We start from the raw sequence: 21,675 nt of genomic DNA on the forward strand, positions 1-21,675 counted from the left end.
AGAGAGTAAACTAATTGGCATTTTATTTGAACCTGGCTTTTGTACATTTAACATGTTTTGGTCAGGCGACAATAGAAAACAAGTGTATGTTTGTAAGTGTTGTGTGGCTGCTTCAGATCAAATTGACAGTGCACGGCTAATACAGCTGACGCAGGGAATTCGAATCTACTCCTCAACTTGATTCGACGTGGTCACCCAACACTTATAAACGCACGATAGATACACCCAGTGTTCGTGATATTGTGACAGTCATTTTAACAGCCTCAAAGCTGCTACGGCACCAGTAAATTGAAGAAGAAATAGTAATAATCATAAGAAACGTACCAGTGTTTCACTGAGAAAATGAGGTAACCCGATATTACTAGGAGGCTCGTTTGTTTACCTGGACACAGGAGGAAGGCCATTCGTAGACCACGTACTTTTCCAAATATTTTTTTACAATAAAATTTACACCAACAGCAGTGTCATTATTATTATTATTATTATTATTATTATTATTATTATTATACATTTTTCATTGGGTATGTGCGCTGTCAAAACACCACCACAATTCGTAGTACTTCTTGGCCTTTGCCCCATTTGTGGTTTCAGTCAAATATAATGCAAACACTAACCACCCTATCACCGAGTTTATAACAATAGGACATTTATATCTAATTATTTCCCTTTTATGCGTTCCATAGGGATATATTTTGCATAACATACACTCTGCTCGTTACGCAACATTAAGTAATGCATAATGACCGCCCCCTGGTTTAGTGCGTCAGGGCAAGTACACTAGGACAAATTCATTCTCATATCAGAAGGGTAACATTTAATACCAAATAAATATTATAATAATATAAAATAGTCATACCTTGCAACACTAATATTTTTAACCGTCTTGAAATCTCTATTAAGATGCTAAACCATGTTTTGTTTGAATGACTAACTTGATTGCTTCATTGTTTTTAACCAATACAGACAAAATAGTCCCCTAATATTTAGCAGTTGGCTTCTCCCAAATGTAGGACCGTTTTATTTTTCAATAAGGGGCGTCCATAAAATATAATTTTCGGAATTTACAACATCCGCACCTGCTATGTAAACATAGATATATACTTTTTTACTTTAAATAAATATTACCCGTTTCAAGTTATTTCTATAACTGTATGTATAGTTAAAAAAAAAAAAATCTCACCCCGCTTTTATTTGCATGGTAAAACCCAGGGTAGGTTGTCAGATGTATCCACTTCAAGAGAAAGGGGAGACCGAATAATATATATTTCGATCATTTTAGTAATATTAACATAATATTTGACGCAGGGAATTCGTATCTACTACATAAGCCATGTGCATGTTAATCAGGGTGTCTCAACCTACTCCCTCTATAATATTGCAAATAAATCATTTTTTTATTATTATTTGACACAAGCCTCCCCTCCGTGCTTGATCTGTGGTAAAGTCCGGTGTACCCCGATTTCCGCGCGAAAAGGTGGCCCGCGCGCCGCCGCGTATTGATTCTATAAGAAGCGTCCCATTTTCAACAGGGCAGTTCGCTCTGGTTTGAAAGCGGTCTTGTATTTTAACAGATTTTTTAAAGGTATTTTGCTTTAATTAGCATTTTTTTTTAAATATACATTTTGTATTTTAGATATATTTATTCAATCAATCCTGAAATGCCGGCCAAGACAGCCTTCGCTATCCCAGAAGACGTCAGGAAGAGGTACGTTTCGATCACCTATATTATTATTATGATGTTGTTTTGTTTTTATTTTCGTGTGCTCTTTTTTTTTTTTACCGTTTACAAATAACACGCTAGGCCGTTGTAATGTGACGTTTTAAATGCTCTGCTTTCCAGTTGAATTGCCACTAGACACCAGTCGCTTACTGTACCGTTGTTTTTTTTTTTTTTTTAATTATTTTTTTTTTTTGAGCGGGCTCTGCTGTTATTGCAGGATTTGGCGCCAATTCTCTACTACGACTGTAGTACATATTTGGGGACTGTAAGTTATGACGTGTAGTGGATGCTCAGACTGTGCGTTTAATTTGTAATCAATCCCCCAGTGTCGAGATAGTGTGTGTAAATTAATGTCAAAATGCACGCATACTATGGTGTAATTACATTGTCATTTCCTTACAGTTCTCTAGTAATGCAAACGCAGCATTACGTGAGACACTGATTGTTCGTTCGGTAAAGTTTAACTTATTTTAAGCATCATCCTAATGCTGGTGCTAGCTGTATGTACTGTCTGAGTTTATCTCATCGAGTCGTGTTAATTATTAACTTGTAACGTACTCTATACGCCGATTAGCATTCATCATACCGAGTAACTAGATAATGGACCGGTTATATTTAAAACAAACAAATACAGTATTTGGTGGTGATGACAAAAGACTGCGTCCGAGCTAAACCCGGATTTCGTTGGAAGTTTGTAATGTCATATTTATCCTTGCGTTTTGAGTAAGGGGGTTGCGAGTGTGGGATGTGTGCTTTGCAATGGTAGTTAAATAACTACACACAAGCAGAACAGCCTGACTCCTAAGATCCTCGCAAGTAGGTAACCACTCGCTGTCTTGTGACGTTACTATGATATTTGTTGTAGTATTAAATGCAAAGACGTTTGGTCCTAAGCTAGGCTGTTGGGAGGAAATTCAATTTTGAATTGGTCTGTGTGGCAAAATTCTGCGACCCACTGAACTAGTCTAACTTGGCTTGTTTTTCTTTACAGGCTTCAAGCTTTGGATAAAGATAGCGATGGTCTAGCAGAAAAGGTAGGTTATAGCTATCTCGTGTGTGTATCTATCTATCTATCTATCTCTATCTATCTATCTCTTATCTCTCTGTATTCTTTTTCTTTCTTTCTTTCTTTCAGTATTTTATAACATTTGCCTAACCAAAACTGCAGCCTGGCCCACAGGTCGTTTTGCATGGCTTTCCAGCATGCTTAACTTTACACTAGACCTGTTTATCTGTATCCCATTGATCCAAATTAGATATTGGTTTCCCTACCATGTTAAGACACCCAGCTCGCAAACCTACCTGCCTGCACAGTCCCATCTGTAGAAATGCATGCATGGAAGTCAGTTGCCTTGATTAATCTTGCATAGTAAATCCTGTTTAAGTTGCCAACGAGAGGTGATGGCTTCATTATAGATGGGAGAATGACTTGAATCCATCCACAGCTCTGGCCAAAAGTTTTGCATCACCTAGAATTTTAGGATTGAGACAATTTAAAAAAAATAAATACATGAACATAATTAGGTCTTTTATTTAACGTCATGTAATCAAAGGAACTACAAAAATGATATTGCAGAAGTCTACAGGAAGCCATAATAGTAGGTTTCATGTTAAGTTTTGAAATGTCGCAATTTTCAATTTGTCCGTTTTTGTTGTGTAGGACCAATACAAAGCAGTATGTACTTCAATATGTGGATGTGCTATTATTCAGCGGGTTTAATTTGACTGACAAGAGATTAGTTCGTTCTATAGGGTGATGCTAAGCTGCTTTTTTTTTTTTTATTTTATTTTATTTTTTGGCCATAACTATATACTTGAATATTTCACCTAGGACTGTGTGAAAGAGAAGCTGGGTTTGGTGCATGGCTTTTTACAAGCAGATGCCCAGAATCTGCTCAGCGATCTGGAGACCAAGCTACAGAAGAAGGAGCTTTCAGAGGCAAGTAGTAGCAAAAAAAAAAAATGAAGCTGCTTCAATACAAAGACATCTCTGTACTGCAATCATGAAGAAAGATTATCTCCTGTCACATCAATGGTGCAAGATTCTGCATTCCTAATGGCAGGCACTTGACGCGTCTGCTTTGTTTTTGATGGTGTGGAAACGCAGCGAATCTTTACAAACTCCCTATGCAGTGAGTAAGCATTCCTGTACATGTGCCTCGCTTGCAGGAGGGGTATTTGTCTCAAGTGAAGACGCTGCTCAGCGAGGAGCTGGCGTCCGAGAATGGCAGCTCGGTGCTCAACGGAAAGGCGAATGGCTGCTCTGAGAACTGGGCTGTCGCCAGCGATGAGGACTGCGCCGGGGCGAATGGACAGGAGGACGTGATGGACACCCAGGAGGAGGGAGTCAAGTCTCCCAGCGCTGCCAAGCCTCATGGGGGCAGGAGGAGCAAAACGGGAGGGGATGGGAAAAGTGAGTCCGAGTCTTGCTGCTCCGCGCGTCTGGACTTGCAAATTAAATCTTTTTTATTTTGTTCTCTCCAGGGTTGGGGTCAATTCCTGTGTTTAATCTATTCCCAGTTCCAATTCCCATTCCCTTTTAATCCATTCCAACAATGTTGATCAAAAAATCTTAATGAGCTTCTCGCAACAGTGGCAACAAATTACGTAAATTGAAGTCCCTATTGGTCTCAACTTGGCTTCGATGGAAAGCTGTTAAACAATTGCAAGAATTGGTTAAAATATCAATTCCAATTTCTTTTGAAGGGAAGTGATTTTTAAAAACTGATTAACCCTGGTTGCCCCTGTCCTGCAATGGGCAGCTAGTCTGGTGCTAAATACTGCTTTTGAATTTTTTTTTTTTTTTTTTAATGGTCACCAGAAGTTGGTTTATGACACAAGAGGAGAAATCCTGAGAGTAAACCTTGTGTCTGGTGAAGATCAGTGGGTGAAACCGTGTTGCATTTGTGCATCTTGGTTACATTCTCCTGTTTTTTTGTTTCTTGCAGAGTCTCCAGCTAGCTCAAGGGTCACAAGAAATTCTGGCAAACAGCTGTCAATCTTATCAATGTTTTCTAAAGTGTAAGTACACGGTGTGCTTCATTCTGCAACACATATGAATGCTAGGTTAATTTGTTACCTTTGTAGTGTAGAAATATGTTGGATCAGCCAACTACTGAAGCTTTTATGGAACTGGAGGAGATTTCTTTGCTTTGTGTGTGTATATGTATTATAGTGTTACTTTTTAAATGTGTTTTTTAAAACCAGTTCCCATTCCTTTTAATCAATTCCAACACATCATTGATCAAGATTGCTTGATCTAGGTGTCATTGCTGACTATGACCGAGGGTTCCTAGGGGGTGGTGCACAACTGTCAGAGTACCGCCCGGGTAGGGAGGGATTAGGTCGGCAGGGCAATCCACGGTTCACCGTGAATCCGCGACTCCAGTGGCCGATAGGACGCCTTCAGCAGAGAAGACATTCAGATCTGTGTTGTCCTTCGGCGCTATAGGTCTGGTGGATCCGCAGTGCGAAAAATGACAGATTTGGTAGGAACACGTTTTCGGAGGACGCGTGTTTCAGTCGCCCGGGGGGGAGGGGGGGTTGCACCGGTTAACCGGGATAAAAATAATAATTGGGTATTCCAAATTGGGGAGACCTGGGGGGAAAAAACTGTTTGACTACACATATATATATATATATATATATATATATATATATATATATATATATATATATATATATATATATATAAAAATAACCTCAACCCTGTTTTCTGTAGATTATGACTGTAGTGACTGACTATGGGTCCTCTGCTTCCCAAGCCCCACATTGAAAACTATAAAGCCCCTTTTTATCTACCTGCTGGTAATGCATGTGTTTATGCAATAAAAGCAAATCAGAATGATGCCCAAGTTCTTTCTAACTTGATTGCAGCTCACAGAAGCGCAAATCTGAAGAGGTGAATGGAGAAAGTGAACCAGCCAAGGAAGAGGATGAAGTCTCGGCAAACTCTGAAGAAAAGGTACATCTGGGTGTCTTTTAAAATAAGCATCTAGAAATTGTTCACTTTCCATGCTGCTGTTAATTTATTCTACTATCTGGGGAGGTAGGTGGCGCATGCACTGGAATTATACATGCTACATATACATTTGTAGACTGCTGATGGTCCCAGTTTGATATTGGGCAGCGATAAGATTGCGTTTTGTGCTGAATCTCTGCTTTATGCATACCCATCACGTTTATGCAAGGCTTCACATTCTATGTAGTTTTTTGCTTGTGAATCCATGGGGAGGGGTCATTGCAACAGCTTTTTAGATAACTATTTGTTTTTTCTTCAAGGCACAAGATGAAAAGAGGTTGAAAGTCGAACCTGCCCAAAAGTAAGTGTTGTATGTTTTAACAAAGTTGATTATTCACTATCATGAATGCACTCTGCTTTAACCAGCTTTCTCCTTGCAGATCAGACACTGAGGCAGCCTCTACACAGACGCCAAAAGCCGAACTGCCAGCTAAGGTGAGTGTCCAATACAGAGTTCGTATTGAAGGATACTTTCTGGCATCCTGTTAGTATTTAAACCTGTTGCCTAGATTTATTCTGTAATTCTGCAACCTGAAAACTTGCTAGACTATCCAAATCTGTCCTAGCAACTGACACCTGTGCAATGTTAATTTTCACTTCAGCACTCAAGCATTCTGACTGGTTCTTTTTGCAGACCCCGCCTCCTAAATGCCCAGACTGCCGGCAGTACCTGGATGACACAGACCTCCGGTTTTTCCAGGGTGATCCGGATAACGCTGTACGTGTCGACCACGCCTAGGCCTCGCCTTGTGTTCTAGAACTGCTTTTGGGGTTCTCATTTAAGAAAGAGGTCCCTAATGCACTTGCACCTGTCACACAACATATTGATCATGTGGCTTATTTATTTTTTCCACCAAACTTCCGTCAGACACTGCTAGCTTGTCCACAATCCAGTTGTGCTTTCAATTTTGCCTAACTGCTGCCAAACAAAAGGTGTTGGCTTAGTATAGTGTTCGATCTACACTGTGCACTTTGTATTATACAATTTCACATTCCACACTTACTAGTTTTCTATATACAGTTCAACTCTGTCTACATTCATGTGGAAACTAATTTGCCCTTCATTCTTTTTGATCGCTTCAATTCTGCTACAGCTGGATGAGCCGGAGATGTTGACCAATGAGAGGCTGTCTCTCTTCGATGCAAACGAAGATGGGTTTGAGAGCTACGACGACCTGCCTCAACACAAAATCACAAACTTCAGGTGAGACCATCCTGCTGAGCTACAGCAGCTGCGGTGAACAGCTTTGCTCCCACGTTACCCTGCGCTCACTGATTTTTTTTCTGTGTCTTGCAGCATCTATGACAAGAAAGGCCACCTCTGCCCTTTTGACTCTGGGCTGATTGAAAAGAATGTGGAGCTGTACTTCAGCTGTGTGGTGAAACCAATCTATGATGACAACCCTTGTATGGACGGTGTGTTGGCGCTCTCTCTCTCTCCCGCTCTCTCTCTCTCTCGCGCTCTCGCTCTCTCTCTCTCTGCTTATGCAGGGGGTAACAATGAAACTTTATTAAAGACAACACTGTTTTTCCTTTTAGTTTCTTTTGCAAGTAAGAAACGTCTTTTTTTGATCTGTACTCCAAACACCGAAAACAAATTCAACCAGCTGCTATTTCTGTCGCTAAAATGCAGCCGCGCCTAATCCAAGTGAATCCGATCCATCGAAATCACACCTGTCTACAGGTGGATCATTTTGAAACTAGTGTGACCTTTTTGCGCTGCCAAACAAACTATTTATGCACAGTGGTTTAGAGAATATATCATTACTGCCTTAATTTCTATAAAATTGCCCTCTTTCATCAGGTGGCGTTCCTGCTAAAAAACTTGGGCCCATCAATGCCTGGTGGATCACTGGGTTTGACGGCGGAGAAAAGGCTTTGATTGGCTTCACTACAGGTAAGTAGGCTTGTGTTTTTTAGGGTAATGTCTCCCGAGCAGCTGTCGATGCGTGTGGACGAGTTGCTAATTCTTTGGTGTCCCTCGTTTAGCTTTCGCTGACTACATCCTGATGGACCCTAGCGAGGAGTATGCTCCCATCTTCGCTCTGATGCAGGAGAAGATCTATATGAGTAAGATTGTCGTGCAGTTCCTGCAGAAGAACCCAGAGGTCACCTATGAGGACCTGCTCAACAAAATTGAGGTGATTTAACACTCCACAGAATGGGGGTGCCATCATTGCAAAGCAGTGTGTATGCATCTAGAGCTATGCATCACCTAGAAGCTTAGGATCGAGACAATTAAACTATAAACACGACTTGGATCTTATTTAACATGTAATAAACTACAAAATAATATTGCAAAGTCTACCGGAAGCCATATGTAGTATTTCGTGTTAGATTTCAGTGTCACATTTTTCAGTTTGTGAAACTACAAAGCTCTGTGTAGTTCATAATGCTAACCTAATTCAGCAGGTTTCATTTGACTTTGAAGCAGTTAGTTAATTCTATAGAGGTGTTGCAAAACCTTTGGCCAGAGCTGTAGGCTTCACTCTGAACTTGTACAAACAGTTTAAGCTACTGGAGCCCTGCTATTTGTTGCAACCATGCCCTTAATGACTGAACTGGTTACACCTGCTCTGGGATTAACCTGTTCAATGATCTAACTACTAATATGAAATGTGCCCTCAAGCACTTAACCCTTTCAGTTCTGAATTGTCCAGCTGAATACACTCTATGTACATGAAAGGGATGTTTTTTAACATATTGTGCATGTTTATTCACTACCTCGGACTGGGACCTAATAAAAGGATTAAACTCAGTATTGTGGTCCTGACATTTAGAGTGAACTGCAGCAGTTGCATGCTTAACCTGGTTTTGCGTTTTGGTTTTAGACCACGGTGCCCCCTGCTGGCTTGAACTTCAACAAGTTCACAGAAGACACCCTGCTGCGCCACGCCCAGTTCGTGGTTGAGCAGGTGGAGAGCTACGATGAGGCCGGCGACTCGGACGAGCAGCCCATCATTGTGACTCCCTGCATGAGGGACCTGATCAAACTGGCTGGGGTGACCCTGGGAAAGAGGTAAAACCAGTGGGGTGGATCTGGAAGCATTGCATAGACTTGCAAAGGTGTACTTTTACTGTACTGCAACTGTAGTGGCTGCCTGCTGTTGGCTGTCTTGCTGTCGACCAAATGAATTGATCCCTGCTCTGAAACTAACATGTAATCTGTGTGTTGCAGTAGTGTTAACATTTCTTTGGCTTCCTTTTATGCAGCATGTTACTGTACTGGTAGGTGTAACTATGAAATATCTACCTGTATTGTGAAACTGCTTTATCACCGGTGAAATGAAATCAAATGAAGGCCCATGCTGGTGCCTGCAGTTTCAAGTCAAACACTTGTGTGTGGATGTTTTATATGTAATGCCTGTGGCTTCAGAAACATGAGCATTAGCATGAGCATTTTGACATGAGCATTAAACTAATTCTGTGCATGAACACCACTATCTCATTCACTAAGATGCATCTAGAGCTCCTCCCGAAATGCTTTTCATGGTGTCCCGACTCTTTCCCACAGGCGGGCTACTCGAAGGCAAGCCATCCGGCACCCGACCAAGATCGACAAGGACAAGGGACCCACCAAAGCCACCACCACCAAGCTGGTGTCCCAGATCTTTGATACTTTCTTCTCCGACCAAATCGATCAGGAAGACAAGGAGAACGTCCTGAAGCGAAGACGCTGTGGTGTGTGCGAGGTAAGGACAGGCCTTGGCGTGAAGGAGAGTTTGCAGTACAGCAAGGGGGAAATTCTTGTTCGGCTGGCTGTAATTTTCCCCAAACTGAAAATGACCAACTCCATAAACATTGCAGCGCTCTCTTCTCAATACAAGCTTTTGTTTGGCATTCTCAATGTGGTTATGTTTTCTTTGCAGGTGTGCCAGGCCCCTGATTGTGGGAAATGCAATGCCTGCAAGGATATGATCAAATTCGGAGGCAGTGGACGCCTCAAACAGGCGTGCCAGAAGAGAAGGTAAATCGTTCTTTCAATGTGGTTTGCGGGATGCAACTTGTAACCTGTTGGCTTGCAATAAAGGTTTGTCTCTTTCAGGGTTGGAGTCAGTTCCTGTTGAATTCCCTTTTAATGAATTCCAACACATGGATCAAAGTTGCAGTTGGCAGTATTCTGTTAAAACGAGCTTCTCAGTGACAACACATTACTTCCAGTTGGCTTCATGAAAGCAGTAGAGCAATCGCAAGAAATCCTAATATAAATTTCTTATTTTAGCAACCAATTGTGTGGCTTGTTTTTTTTTTTTTTTTTCAACTGCTTTTTGTTTTGAAGCCACTTTTAATTGACCAACAAATGGTGACTTCAATGGAAGTAATTGTTGCCACTGAAGCTCATTAACAGAATACTGCTTTTTTTTTTTTTTTGTAATTTTGATCAGTGATGTGTTTTGAATTGATATTAACCCTTCGTGGTCCATTTATTCAGCGGGTCAGGTCTAATTAATTTTTATATGCTCAGTTTATTTTAGACGTGCTGTTAAAATATTTCATAGTAAAACAGGTTTAAAAGGCACTGCATATCAACAGGACACTCAGTGCTGCATCTCCAGCCCCGCCCCACCCCTTGTTCGCTATATTTTTCACATACGTCTTAATAGTAGTACATACCGATTTTTTTTTTTTTTAAATCTCCTGATCACTCGTTTTATCACCAAACTCCTCAATAATGCGATCAAAGTCATTATTTTATTACTATAACATCTAAAAAGCTCTGCAAATGATTGATTCTTTGAGCACTGGATGCAGAAGCAGCTATCTTGTTTATGTCCATGTTATCGATGTGGTGTCAGGGCGATCTGTATTCATGAGATGCCCACTTTTTTTTTTCGACTCCTATCTGTCTCACTCGGCCATTGAATGGTTCTCGGCTTTTTCTGGAGAAAAAACGACTAGAGACCTGTCTTTTTTGATGTCTGACAGGGTCCGACATTGGACCGCAAAGGGTTAAGAGCATTGGTATGTACCCCAATCCTGGTCTCTTTGTGCTCAGGTGCCCGAACTTGGCCGTGAAGGAGGCAGAGGAGGATGAGACTGTAGAAGAGGAGGATCTGCTCCCTATTAAGACCACTCCAAAGAAGATGGTTCAAGTCAAGAAGAAGAAGAAACAGAGCAGGGGCAAGATGTCGTGGGTGGGAGAGCCAGTCAAGGTACGAGTTGTGTCAAAGATGCGCTCAGTGCTAGATTCCTGCAACGCTCCATTGAACTCTTTACTCCTGTCGCTGATCCTCGCTCTGCAGATTGCTAATCTTTTACTGCTGTGATGCAGGAATGACTGTTGGCTTGTCAATCTCCACACACGTTTAGAAATGGTGTTTTAATTGTCATTTTATGAAATGGTACAGCAAAAGTTTTGCATTGCCTAGTATTTTAGGGCTGAGAAATATGAACGTAACTTTAGATCTTATTTAACATGTAATGGGACTACAAAATGGTATTGCAAGCATCTACCGGAAGTCATGATAGTATTTCATGTCAGATTTCTTTTCAGTTTAAAATTACAAATCAGAATGTAATTAATGTTTATGTAACATTATTCATGTTCCACATCTTGCGGTTTATTCTGAATTTTACTGAAATTACAGGATTTAACAGGATGTCTGTTTTTACTGATTTATACCTGATAAATGATTTGCTGTCTTGTATTACCACCCAGTTCTGTCAATTCTTTTCTTTGATTTCAAGGCTAATAAGTCTGGCTTGTTTTGTGCTGATGTCATGTAGATACTGTTTCTGTCAGCACAGCGATTGCCCAAACGTTAGCAAAGTACCAGCTAACTTGGGAAAGCAGTATAATTGGCTTGAAATCTCATGTCTTGGCAAACAAGATTCCCTGTGGGAATCGCATCCTAACCACCTCTACCAACTAACGCTTGTGTGTTTTTTGATGCTTTCAGACTGAGGGTAAGAAGGATTACTACATGCAGGTCCGTGTTGATGATGAGGTCTTGGAGGTTGGCGACTGCGTCTCGGTTGGTTCTCATGACCCTTCAGAGCCCATCTTCCTGGCAAGGTTGGTAGTTTTATAGAACATGAATTCTGAATTTTACCAACTGTGGAATCTCGTAGCACCTTGACCAGAACAGTACATTGGATTAAACTGTATTTTGAAAGCTCAGGGTAACGGATTGACTGGGTAGTGCACTTTGTACAGAGTTCTCTCCATGCAGATGTAGCAAGAGCATTGTAGAGCAGGATAGATTGTTGGAGCAACAGTTTAGAGGAATATCCATCGGGTTGGAAATCTGTAATGCTGTAGAATTGCTGTACAATGCGACTTTCCACCTTCAGGATTACTTCCCTATGGGACGATGGCACTGAGAAGATGTTCCATGCTCACTGGTTCTGCCGAGGGACGGACACTGTCCTGGGGGAGTCCTCTGACCCTCTGGAGCTGTTCCTGGTGGACGAGTGTGAGGACATGCAGCTGGCCTACGTCCAGGGCAAAGTCAGAGTCTCCTACAAAGGGCCTTCGGAGAACTGGTTTATGGAGGTATTGTGAAACTGAGCTCTGAAATACAATGCTACAGTATTCCATTGTCAAATTCCAGTCAAGAATTTGATTTGCATGAGCAAGCATGCCGGTGCTTTTTTTTTCAGTTTTGTCCAATTGGAAAGGAACTTCTCCTTAAGCGTTTTGGCTTTTTTTTTTTTTTTTTTTTTTTTTTTAAATCTCTGGCAGGGAGGCTTGATCGATGACAAAGCAGTCGAAGATGATGATGGGAAGAGCTACTTCTATCAGTTCTGGTACGAGTCTGACCATGCCCGGTTTGAGACCCCTCCAACAGTCACCCAGTCGGAGGACTGCAAGTTCACGTGAGTGACACAGGGACAATGCTATTTAAATGCATGCAACAGGCTGGAATCTTGCGGTTATGAACAAGTGAAGAAGCATCTCCAGGAAAGAAAATATTTGGCTTGCAAAATGTTAGTGCAGTATTTAAATAGTGTAGTTTACAGTAAGTGCAAAGTATACTACTGAAGTGAGATGCAACAAGTTAGGATTACAACCAATTATATCTACAGTGACAAAGTAGTGCAAGGATAAGGCTTTGGCTGAGGATCCAGTAACGTGGTGCTTGGGTCGACTGCAGTACATAGTAGGGGGTGGATCAAGAGATCTACAAGTGCAGCTTAAACAGGTGGAGGTGGCAGAAGGCAGCGAGATAAAATTGGGGTGGCAAACCTTGTCCTAAAGCAGAACTGAAATGACTCTTATTGTGCTTAAGAGCATTTTATTTATTTTTTTATTTTTTATTTTTAGGTTTTGTGCCAGCTGCACTCGCCAAGCTGAGATCGAGGAGCGGGACACCCCCAGAGTCTTTGATCCCCTGGATGAAAACAGCTCTAACAAAACCTTGTACGCACTGGCGTGCCTGAGCGGGGAGCAGTACAGAGTCGGGGATGGCGTGTACTTCCTGCCAGAAGCCTTTTCGTTCAGGTAGAGTGCGGAGGGGAGAGGCCAGAAATGGTTGTCTGATCAACCAGTGCTGATTTTAACTTGCGTCTTTTTGCATCAGACCGTAAATTTTGGTGCATGTGTAATTTGCACATCAAACGGTGAGATAGTGAAAGGCCACTGGACAGTAAAAATAGTGCTTGCATGGACTAACTGTCAACTCACAAAATATCAAGGAAGAACTATTGCTTTTAATCCATGCTTTTTTTTTTTAAATATAAAACAAGTGTTTATATTCCTAAATGCTAGTGTGAAGGTTCTTGAATGTGTAGCCACCAGCTGACCTGACTTTCTCTCTTCCCCCTCCAGTGTGAAGTCTGGCAGTCCAGTGAAGCGACCCCAGAGGAAGGAGGATGTGGATGAGGAGCTGTACCCGGAGTATTACAGGAAGTCCTCGGACTACATCAAGGGCAGCAACCTGGACGCTCCCGAGCCGTTCCGCGTGGGCCGCATCAAGGAGATCTTCTGTACCAAGCGCAGCAATGGCAAAGCCAACGAGGCGGACATCAAACTGCGCATTTACAAGTACTACAGGTATGGGACAGGCTGAGGGTGTGGAAACCTGTGCACGGGGCAGGTCTGTAGTGCTAAAGGGATTCCGAACCCTGTGTATTTCAACACAACTGCGTGGCATCCAGCTGCATTTTTAAAGGGAGTGGACAGTTTCTTTTAATGGGGAAAGGGGTTCCATTTGTTTGGGCAGACCTAAAATCTATCAATGTATTTTCATTTGAGTTGCATCTATATCCCCTTTTCGGTCGCAAATTGAAATTAATACTTGTTGCCCTGCCATAACTTGCAGATGTGCATTATAAAATTTACATGGATAGGAAACTTAACACAGTACAATTGTGCAGACAGCGACTGAAGGGGATGTTAAATATACTGTAGGTCTTGTCTAAAGCAGCCTCCTCATTGCATTATAAATTAGATATAGGTAACTTAACATGGTGCAATTGTGTAAACAGTGGCTGAAGAGGGAAATAACTGCTAAATATATATACTAAAGTAGATCTGTTCTAAAGCAACATCTCCCTCTTTCCCCCTGTACAGGCCTGAGAACACTCACAAGGGAGCCAAGGCGAGCTACCACACTGACATTAACATGCTGTACTGGAGCGATGAGGAGGCCACTGTGGACTTCAAGGATGTTCAGGGCCGCTGCACTGTGGAGTACGCAGAGGATCTCATCCAGCCTGTCCAGGAGTACTCTAATGGGGGACCGGACAGGTTTTACTTCCTTGAGGTAACTGCAGTCTGAACTGCACTTGTGATCAAGAGGCTTACTGGCATCTCGTCATGCACAAGGTTAGGCTTGTTTTCCTTGCAGAGATTGAGTCGGTATCGTGGAAGCAGACACACAAGCGCTTAATCCAGAACCTCCTTCAACGCCTACTTGACGTATTTTGGTGTTAATTTGGTAAACGACTCTTCCCCGGTACCCAGTAGGTCTGTCACATTAGCCCTGATCCTGCACTAGGATTTTAAACCCACATGTATCCATACAGTGAATGTGTTTAATTGTGTAACACCTAATGTTTTTGGTTTTGCAGGCATACAATCCCAAGACTAAGAGCTTTGAAGATCCTCCCAACCATGCTCGTAATGCTTTTAACAAAGGCAAGGGGAAAGGGAAAGGCAAGGGTAAGCAGACTGAATCATGCACACGTTTTTTCATTGACCTACTTAAAGGTGCGTCGCCCCCTCCCCTCCCTTAAGACCACAATTTCAGGAAAGCCTATACGTCACACCAGTGTCACTTCTCCCCCCCCCCCCTTTAGGACCCCCTAAAAATACCTAGTAAATAGACTTCTAAAAAGGTTTTTACAATAAGTACTAAAGACTTGACGTGGCACCCAGATCAAGTTTGTGCACAGTAAAGACCGTTTGGTTTCTTTTGAATTGGTAATGCACAAGCCTGCTTTAACCATGGTCAAATGTTTTGCATCACCCTATAGAATGAACTGATTTTGCTAGTGTCAAATGAAACCTGCTGAATAATGTTATGTTAATATCTTGAATTACATTCTGCTTTGTTTTCCATCTGGTTAATGGAAGACTGACAGATTGAAAAAATGTGACATTTCTAACGTGAAATACTGTACTAGTATGGCTTCCGGTAGACTGTGTGTTTGTGTTTTTTGTTTGTTTTTTTTTTAAACGATAGAATTGTCATTTTTCTGATTTTTACATGATCGAAATTATTCACAATCCTGCAATTCTAGGTGATGTTTTATTGGCTACAGCTGAATGATCTATATTTTGCATTGCTTTTCCTTCAACAGGAAAAGGTAAAGGGAAGTCTTCTGCACCAACGGAGCAGGAGTGTCGGGAGTTGAAGCCGCCCAAGCTGCGCACCCTGGACGTGTTCTCTGGCTGTGGGGGGCTGTCGGAGGGCTTTCATCAAGCAGGTACGTCAAAGAAAACAGAACCTACTAGTGCTACCGTCGGGCCCTCAACATGGTCATCTGCAAGGCTGCACAACCAGCCAGCATGTGTGCGGCTTGAATTATTTACAAGAAAACAAAGCAGCTTGGAAAAAGTAATTTCACTTTAGTGCAACAAATATAGTGGTGTCAAATTAAAATGTATGTACTCCCAAGAACTTGGTGCCAAGACTGTACAAATCCAAAGCAGGGAACTGGTTGTGTCAATTGTACCGTCAAGCCAGCCTTAAATGTACTTGATCACTGTATTAAAATGCTTTAATATACAGTACTGTGGTTCTAAGATGACTCCTATTGTAAAGCCCACCCTGTGCAGAATCCGTGACTTCGACTTTGTTTGCCTTCCAGGTATTTCTGAGACTAACTGGGCGATTGAGATGTGGGAGCCTGCAGCCCAAGCATTCCGTCTCAACAACCCAGGCACCACAGTGTTCACGGAGGACTGCAACACCTTGCTGAAGCTGGTCATGTCTGGAGAGGAGACAAACTCGCTGGGGCAGAGGCTGCCTCAGAAGGGGGACGTGGAGATGCTGTGCGGGGGCCCTCCGTGCCAAGGCTTCAGCGGCATGAACAGATTCAACTCCCGAACCTATTCCAAGTTTAAGAACTCCCTGGTGGTGTCTTATCTTAGGTAAGCTTTGTCATCTGCTGTTCAAATAGACCTGTGTGGTCCAGTGGTTAAAGAAAAGGCCTTGTAACCAGGAGGTCCCCGGTTCAAATCAATTGATACATGTTAAGCAATTCCTGTATCTCAATCACAACTGAGAAACGTGTTCATAGTAAAATTGATCTAACTTTACAGGGGGTGGTGTGTGGGGTGTGTTTTTTTTATTTATTTTTTTAGTTGCAGTTAAGTGACACTCTGTCCCAAATCTCTTGGCGTCATTTACAGTGTTCTACATGTCCAAGTTGGTAACATAATAAAACAAATTACTAATGCTAACTAAGATTTACTTATTAGAAACTCCATTTTAATGAAACAGTGTTCCAACAAAGTTTCTTTTGAAACAGTGCTGTGTTTAAAATCATCTGTAGAACTCACAATGTTGTAAACCCACCCCAAGTTTTAAAACTTTTTGTAATACAGGGATTGCTATTAAATAAGTTCAGGAGCAGGCAAACTGCGTGACCAATGTGGAAGCTGTTCTAAACTTGCCTCATCTTTTCCCCCCAGTTACTGTGACTACTACAGGCCCAAATTCTTCCTGCTGGAAAACGTGAGGAACTTCGTCTCCTTCAAGCGCTCCATGGTGCTGAAGCTCACCCTGCGCTGTCTGGTGCAAATGGGCTACCAGTGTACCTTCGGGGTGCTGCAGGTGAGGACTTCACATTGAGCCACTAACCACATTCATTTTGAACCCGGTATGGTTACTGTTTGGTACATTATGAATATAGTAAACCGATATCTGTCTGCTTGTGTGTAACACTCCATGCATGGCATTTTGTGATTTGTTTCCCCATGTGGGGTTTGGTTTTGTAACCTTTTGAATGGGCTTTTTAAACTTGCCAAGCATTTAATGTCCCAGCAATAGTGGTAACTTTTGTAAGTAATAGGATTTGCACTTAATATAAACTACACTGTTTTTTAAATTTGACAAACCTTATTGTCCTGCAACTCTTGTAAGAAGTTGCGTTGGATGGATAAAGGCGTCCTGCCAGAAGTAATGTATTCTCTTTTTTAAAATGTGTTTTTCAGGCTGGTCAGTACGGAGTTGCTCAGACCCGTAGGAGAGCGATCATCCTGGCTGCAGCCCCAGGAGAGACACTGCCCCGATACCCTGAGCCCCTGCATGTGTTTGCACCCCGCGCCTGCTCCCTCAGCGTGGTTGTGGGAGAGAAGAGATACGTCAGCAATGTCACCAGGTATCACGCGCCACCGAGGGGTCTAACTGCTGTACAGCTGTGACCAAAACGTTTTGTAGCATCCTGCTATAGAATGAACTCATTTTGATTCAGTCAAAATGAATCCTGATGAATAATTTTACATTTATTTCTTAGCAGACGCCCTTAGCCAGGGCAACTTACAATTGTTACAAGATATCACATTATTTTTACATACAATTACCCATTTATGCAGTTGGGTTTTTACTGGAGCAATCTAGGTAAAGTACCTTGCTCAAGGGTACAGCAGCAGTGTCCCCCACCTGGGATTGAGCCCACGACCCTCCGGTCGAGTCCAGAGCCCTAACCACAACTCCACACTGCTGTACTCCATACCGCTTTGTAGTTTTCCCATATACCCGCTTTTTCAAAATTTCTCAGTTTAACATAATACTGCACCACTATTATGGCTTCCAGTAGACTTTGCAATATAATTTAAGTTTTGATTTTACAGAAGATCTAAATTTTATTTGTATAGTTTATTTTTCTCAATTCTAAAATTGTAGCTGATGCAAAACTTTTGGCCATAACTGTAAACAAGCATGAGTTTTTTGTACTGGCATTACTCCTCTAAAGTAAACTAGACTGCTGCATAACCAGTGCTGTAATGTTTAGCCTTATTGTCTACGCCCCAATGGCTGTCCCATGGACTTGGTGTAGCTGGTGAAATATTCCAGTATTGCCTGCCACAGTACCTAAATCCATGTAGTAATCCCTGAAGACTGGCCTGACATCTCAGACTGTGCTTTTTTTGTTTTGAGTAGTTTGTTGTAACATGGTGGCTAGGGAGTGTGTTTAGTGGACATCTAGCATCCTACAATAATATAACTTCTGTCTTCCAGGGTGAACTGCGGCCCGTACAGGACCATCACGGTGCGGGACACCATGTCGGACCTCCCCGAGATCCGGAACGGTGCCTCCGCGCTGGAGATCTCCTACAACGGAGAGCCTCAGTCCTGGTTTCAGAGGCAGATCCGAGGATCGCAGTACCAGCCCATCCTGCGGGAGCACATCTGCAAGGTGGGGCTCGGTCTAGTGGGAGCTCTTTAAAAGCAGGGTTCAACTGCAGCAGGTTTTATAAATGAAAACCAGCATTGGTGTGTTTTTTTTTTTTTTTCCTCCTTCTCCAGCTTGGGTAATCCTGCACTTAAGGGGAAGGCATGGTGGTCCAGTGGTGTGTGTTGTGTGTGTTTTTTTTGTTTTTTTTTTTAAAACAAGGGGCTCGATACCAGGAGGTTCCCAGCTTAGCCATGGATTTGCTGTGTGTCATTTAAGATCCTGTGTGCTCTGTCCTTTTTGAGATGTAAAACCTGAGGTCCTATTGGAAGTGGCTCTGCAGCAGCAGTTGATGCATAGTTCACCCCCCTTGGCTTTCTAAATTTCTTCTGATTTTAGATCTGCTAAATACAGCTTTTACATTTCCTTCAAGCTGGCATGCAGTATTCTGGTAAATTGTGTAGACTTTAATTTTTAATAAACATTTCTCCACTATTCCAGGACATGAGCGCTCTGGTAGCGGCGCGAATGAGACACATCCCTCTGGCTCCGGGTTCTGATTGGCGTGACCTGCCCAACATTGAGGTCCGCCTGTCTGACGGCACCATGACCAAGAAACTGCGCTACACCCACCCAGACAAAAAGAACGGCCGCAGCAGCACCGGAGCGCTCCGAGGTGTCTGCACCTGCGCAGGAGGCAAGACCACAAACACTTCAATAGACACCCACCGCTTAGTCCAATCCTAAATGAGAATTCAATGCTTCTGCATATACCCAGGGGGCTTCTGAATAGTCCCCTAACAACAACAGTATAATTAGCTTTTTCATATAGGTGTACACGTGAATAGGTATATTGACTGGTTTGTTTTGTGGGTATAATTGAACCGTTATGACCAGTTCAGCCCCATGCTTTTAAATTTGTATTGTCTTAAGTTTGTATTGTCTTGTATTGTCTTTTTTTGCATCAACCCTAAGATTCGGTCTCCTGTACCATTTTTACCATGCTAGTGCTCAGTTCTACAGCCTTGCTCCTTTCTTATACAGTTAAGCCAGCATGGTTGTGGCTCCCATTTGCCACATAATGGCAGTCCACACACAAGTCCAACTATGGCTAGCCGTACAGCACTCTCCTAATACAGAGGTCTCCTCCTTTGTTCAGGTAAGCCATGTGACCCAGCAGACCGGCAGTTTAATACCCTGATCCCCTGGTGCCTGCCCCACACTGGGAACAGACACAACCACTGGGCCGGTCTGTATGGAAGACTGGAATGGGACGGATTCTTCAGCACAACAGTGACTAACCCTGAGCCTATGGGCAAGCAGGTATGGGCCGCTTCACTTAGCACTTGAACTCATGTAGGACAGCTTTATATAAAGGCAGTTCCTAACCAGACTATGGGTCAATGACAATTGTAAATTGGAATTGCAATTACAATGTATCTTTTGAACCTGCAATTGCCACAATTTAAATAACTGTGCTTTTCCAAGCTTAATTGTTCATAGTTATGTTTTTTTTTCTGTTTTCAACCACTTTTAGTGACCCTGTGTGTTGAAATGTTACATAGTGTGTTTCCTGTATCGGATTTTTGTGTTTCTCCCTGCAGGGTCGTGTGCTTCACCCTGAGCAGCACAGAGTGGTCAGTGTGCGAGAGTGCTCTCGGTCGCAGGGATTCCCAGACACTTACAGGTTCTTCGGGAATGTCCTGGACAAGCACAGACAGGTAAGCGAGTCTGTAATGGACGAAATGACATGCAAAGGACAGTCGTTTTTGACCAAGTGGGAAGACCCGCTTGCGTTGGCTTTGCAGTCTTGATGCATTATTATTATTATTTATTTTTATTTTTTTTCCTTGTTCTAGGTCGGCAATGCAGTACCGCCTCCTCTCTCGAAAGCCATTGGGCTGGAGATCAAAAAGTGCATGATCAAGAAGATGAAAGAGAACCCCACAGGTAAGACTAGAGTCTTTATAGAATTAAACTGCTTTTTGAATGGAGATCTGCAAGACCAGAATAACAGCAGTCTAATTTTTAAAATCTTTGTCCATGCAGAGGATGTGAAACAGAAGTTGGAGACGACAGACTGATTTCTATTTTGGTGACCTGTTTTCCAAATCCTGCCTCCCTCCTCCCTCCTGAGGGACTCCCAGTAACAGCACTAAAAGCCCTCTGATGTAGTGAAACCAACTTCATGCCCCAGTGCAGCGTCTCATGCTGGCTGACATTGACATGGATGTAGTAAAGTGGTTGAGCCATTTTGTAATACCTGTTTTTTTTTTTTGTTCAGAGCCATGCCATTGTAACTCTTTTTAAATGTTTTAATTGTGTTTTGGAAGCCAATCCCATTTTATGCAAGTGGAAACAATTGTATGTAGTTTTTTTTATATGTTGTAATATTTCAAATAAAGCTCTTATTAAATGGAACTTTTTTGCCTCCTGGTCTCTTCTGTTTTTAGAGAAGTGTTTTTATTTATATAATCCTTAATGCAGGCAACACTTACTGGGTGCTTCATGTCCAAAAATGTCCTGTTTCTGCCATACTGAGTGTCGTGTAATATGGAAAGTCCAAATCTCACTCCGCACACGGGAGACAGGAGCATTCAGACAGGACAGCCCGTGGAAACCAGCGGAGTTTCTTTGGCTGGTTTGCACTCTGAATGCCCAACTCGCTGATTTTTATGCTGCATTATTTATTGTTTTCCTACCTGTAGATAGTTGCGAATAACAATTAAGTTTTGGGATTTTTTGTTGTCCATTTTGTGTTAAGGTTTTATTTCAACACGTAATCAATGTGCGACATAAGTGGGCAGAAGTAGTAAAAGTGATACGATGGGTCAAAAGGCGACGAGCTTTTTCGGACACGGGAGAAAAAAAGATGCTCAATCAGTTTGCCTTTACAACCACATTTTCCCCGGCGCAATGAGATGTCAAGGTTTGTAAACTACCTGCAATCGCATCTTTAACTCGTTCTTCAGGTGTATTCTTCCATAACTGAAACATGTAATCAAATATAGATGGGTAAACTAGTGTTTCTGCTAGTTCTCAAAGACATCGGCAGGTTTTGTTACTTCATTGTAACGTTTTTGTTCATCTTTTGCAACGCTTTTGTATAATTGCAACACAATGTAACAATTCTGCAAAAATACCTTGG

General features: G+C 42.2%; 1 protein-coding gene across 1 annotated transcript; it reads left to right on the forward strand.

The window, feature by feature from the left end:
- The first annotated feature begins 1,523 nt into the window (after positions 1-1,523).
- Positions 1,524-20,948, forward strand: LOC117402080 (DNA (cytosine-5)-methyltransferase 1). The gene is made up of 34 exons (XM_059007205.1): positions 1,524-1,705; positions 2,712-2,754; positions 3,552-3,659; positions 3,890-4,133; positions 4,669-4,741; positions 5,597-5,684; positions 6,002-6,042; positions 6,122-6,176; positions 6,376-6,459; positions 6,836-6,945; positions 7,039-7,157; positions 7,546-7,638; positions 7,731-7,882; positions 8,573-8,760; positions 9,256-9,433; positions 9,611-9,708; positions 10,738-10,894; positions 11,642-11,757; positions 12,036-12,237; positions 12,427-12,560; positions 13,009-13,185; positions 13,513-13,737; positions 14,257-14,449; positions 14,757-14,847; positions 15,489-15,614; positions 15,999-16,281; positions 16,825-16,966; positions 17,347-17,513; positions 18,374-18,551; positions 19,029-19,224; positions 19,687-19,850; positions 20,132-20,248; positions 20,387-20,477; positions 20,577-20,948. The coding sequence occupies exons 1-34, from the start codon at positions 1,659-1,661 to the stop codon at positions 20,609-20,611; spliced, it is 4,515 nt and encodes a 1,504-aa protein (XP_058863188.1). The 5' UTR covers positions 1,524-1,658; the 3' UTR covers positions 20,612-20,948.
- The last annotated feature ends 727 nt before the right edge of the window (positions 20,949-21,675 follow it).

Source organism: Acipenser ruthenus, chromosome 34 (assembly GCF_902713425.1).
Source record: "Acipenser ruthenus chromosome 34, fAciRut3.2 maternal haplotype, whole genome shotgun sequence".
In the NCBI taxonomy this organism is placed as follows: Eukaryota; Metazoa; Chordata; class Actinopteri; order Acipenseriformes; family Acipenseridae; genus Acipenser; species Acipenser ruthenus.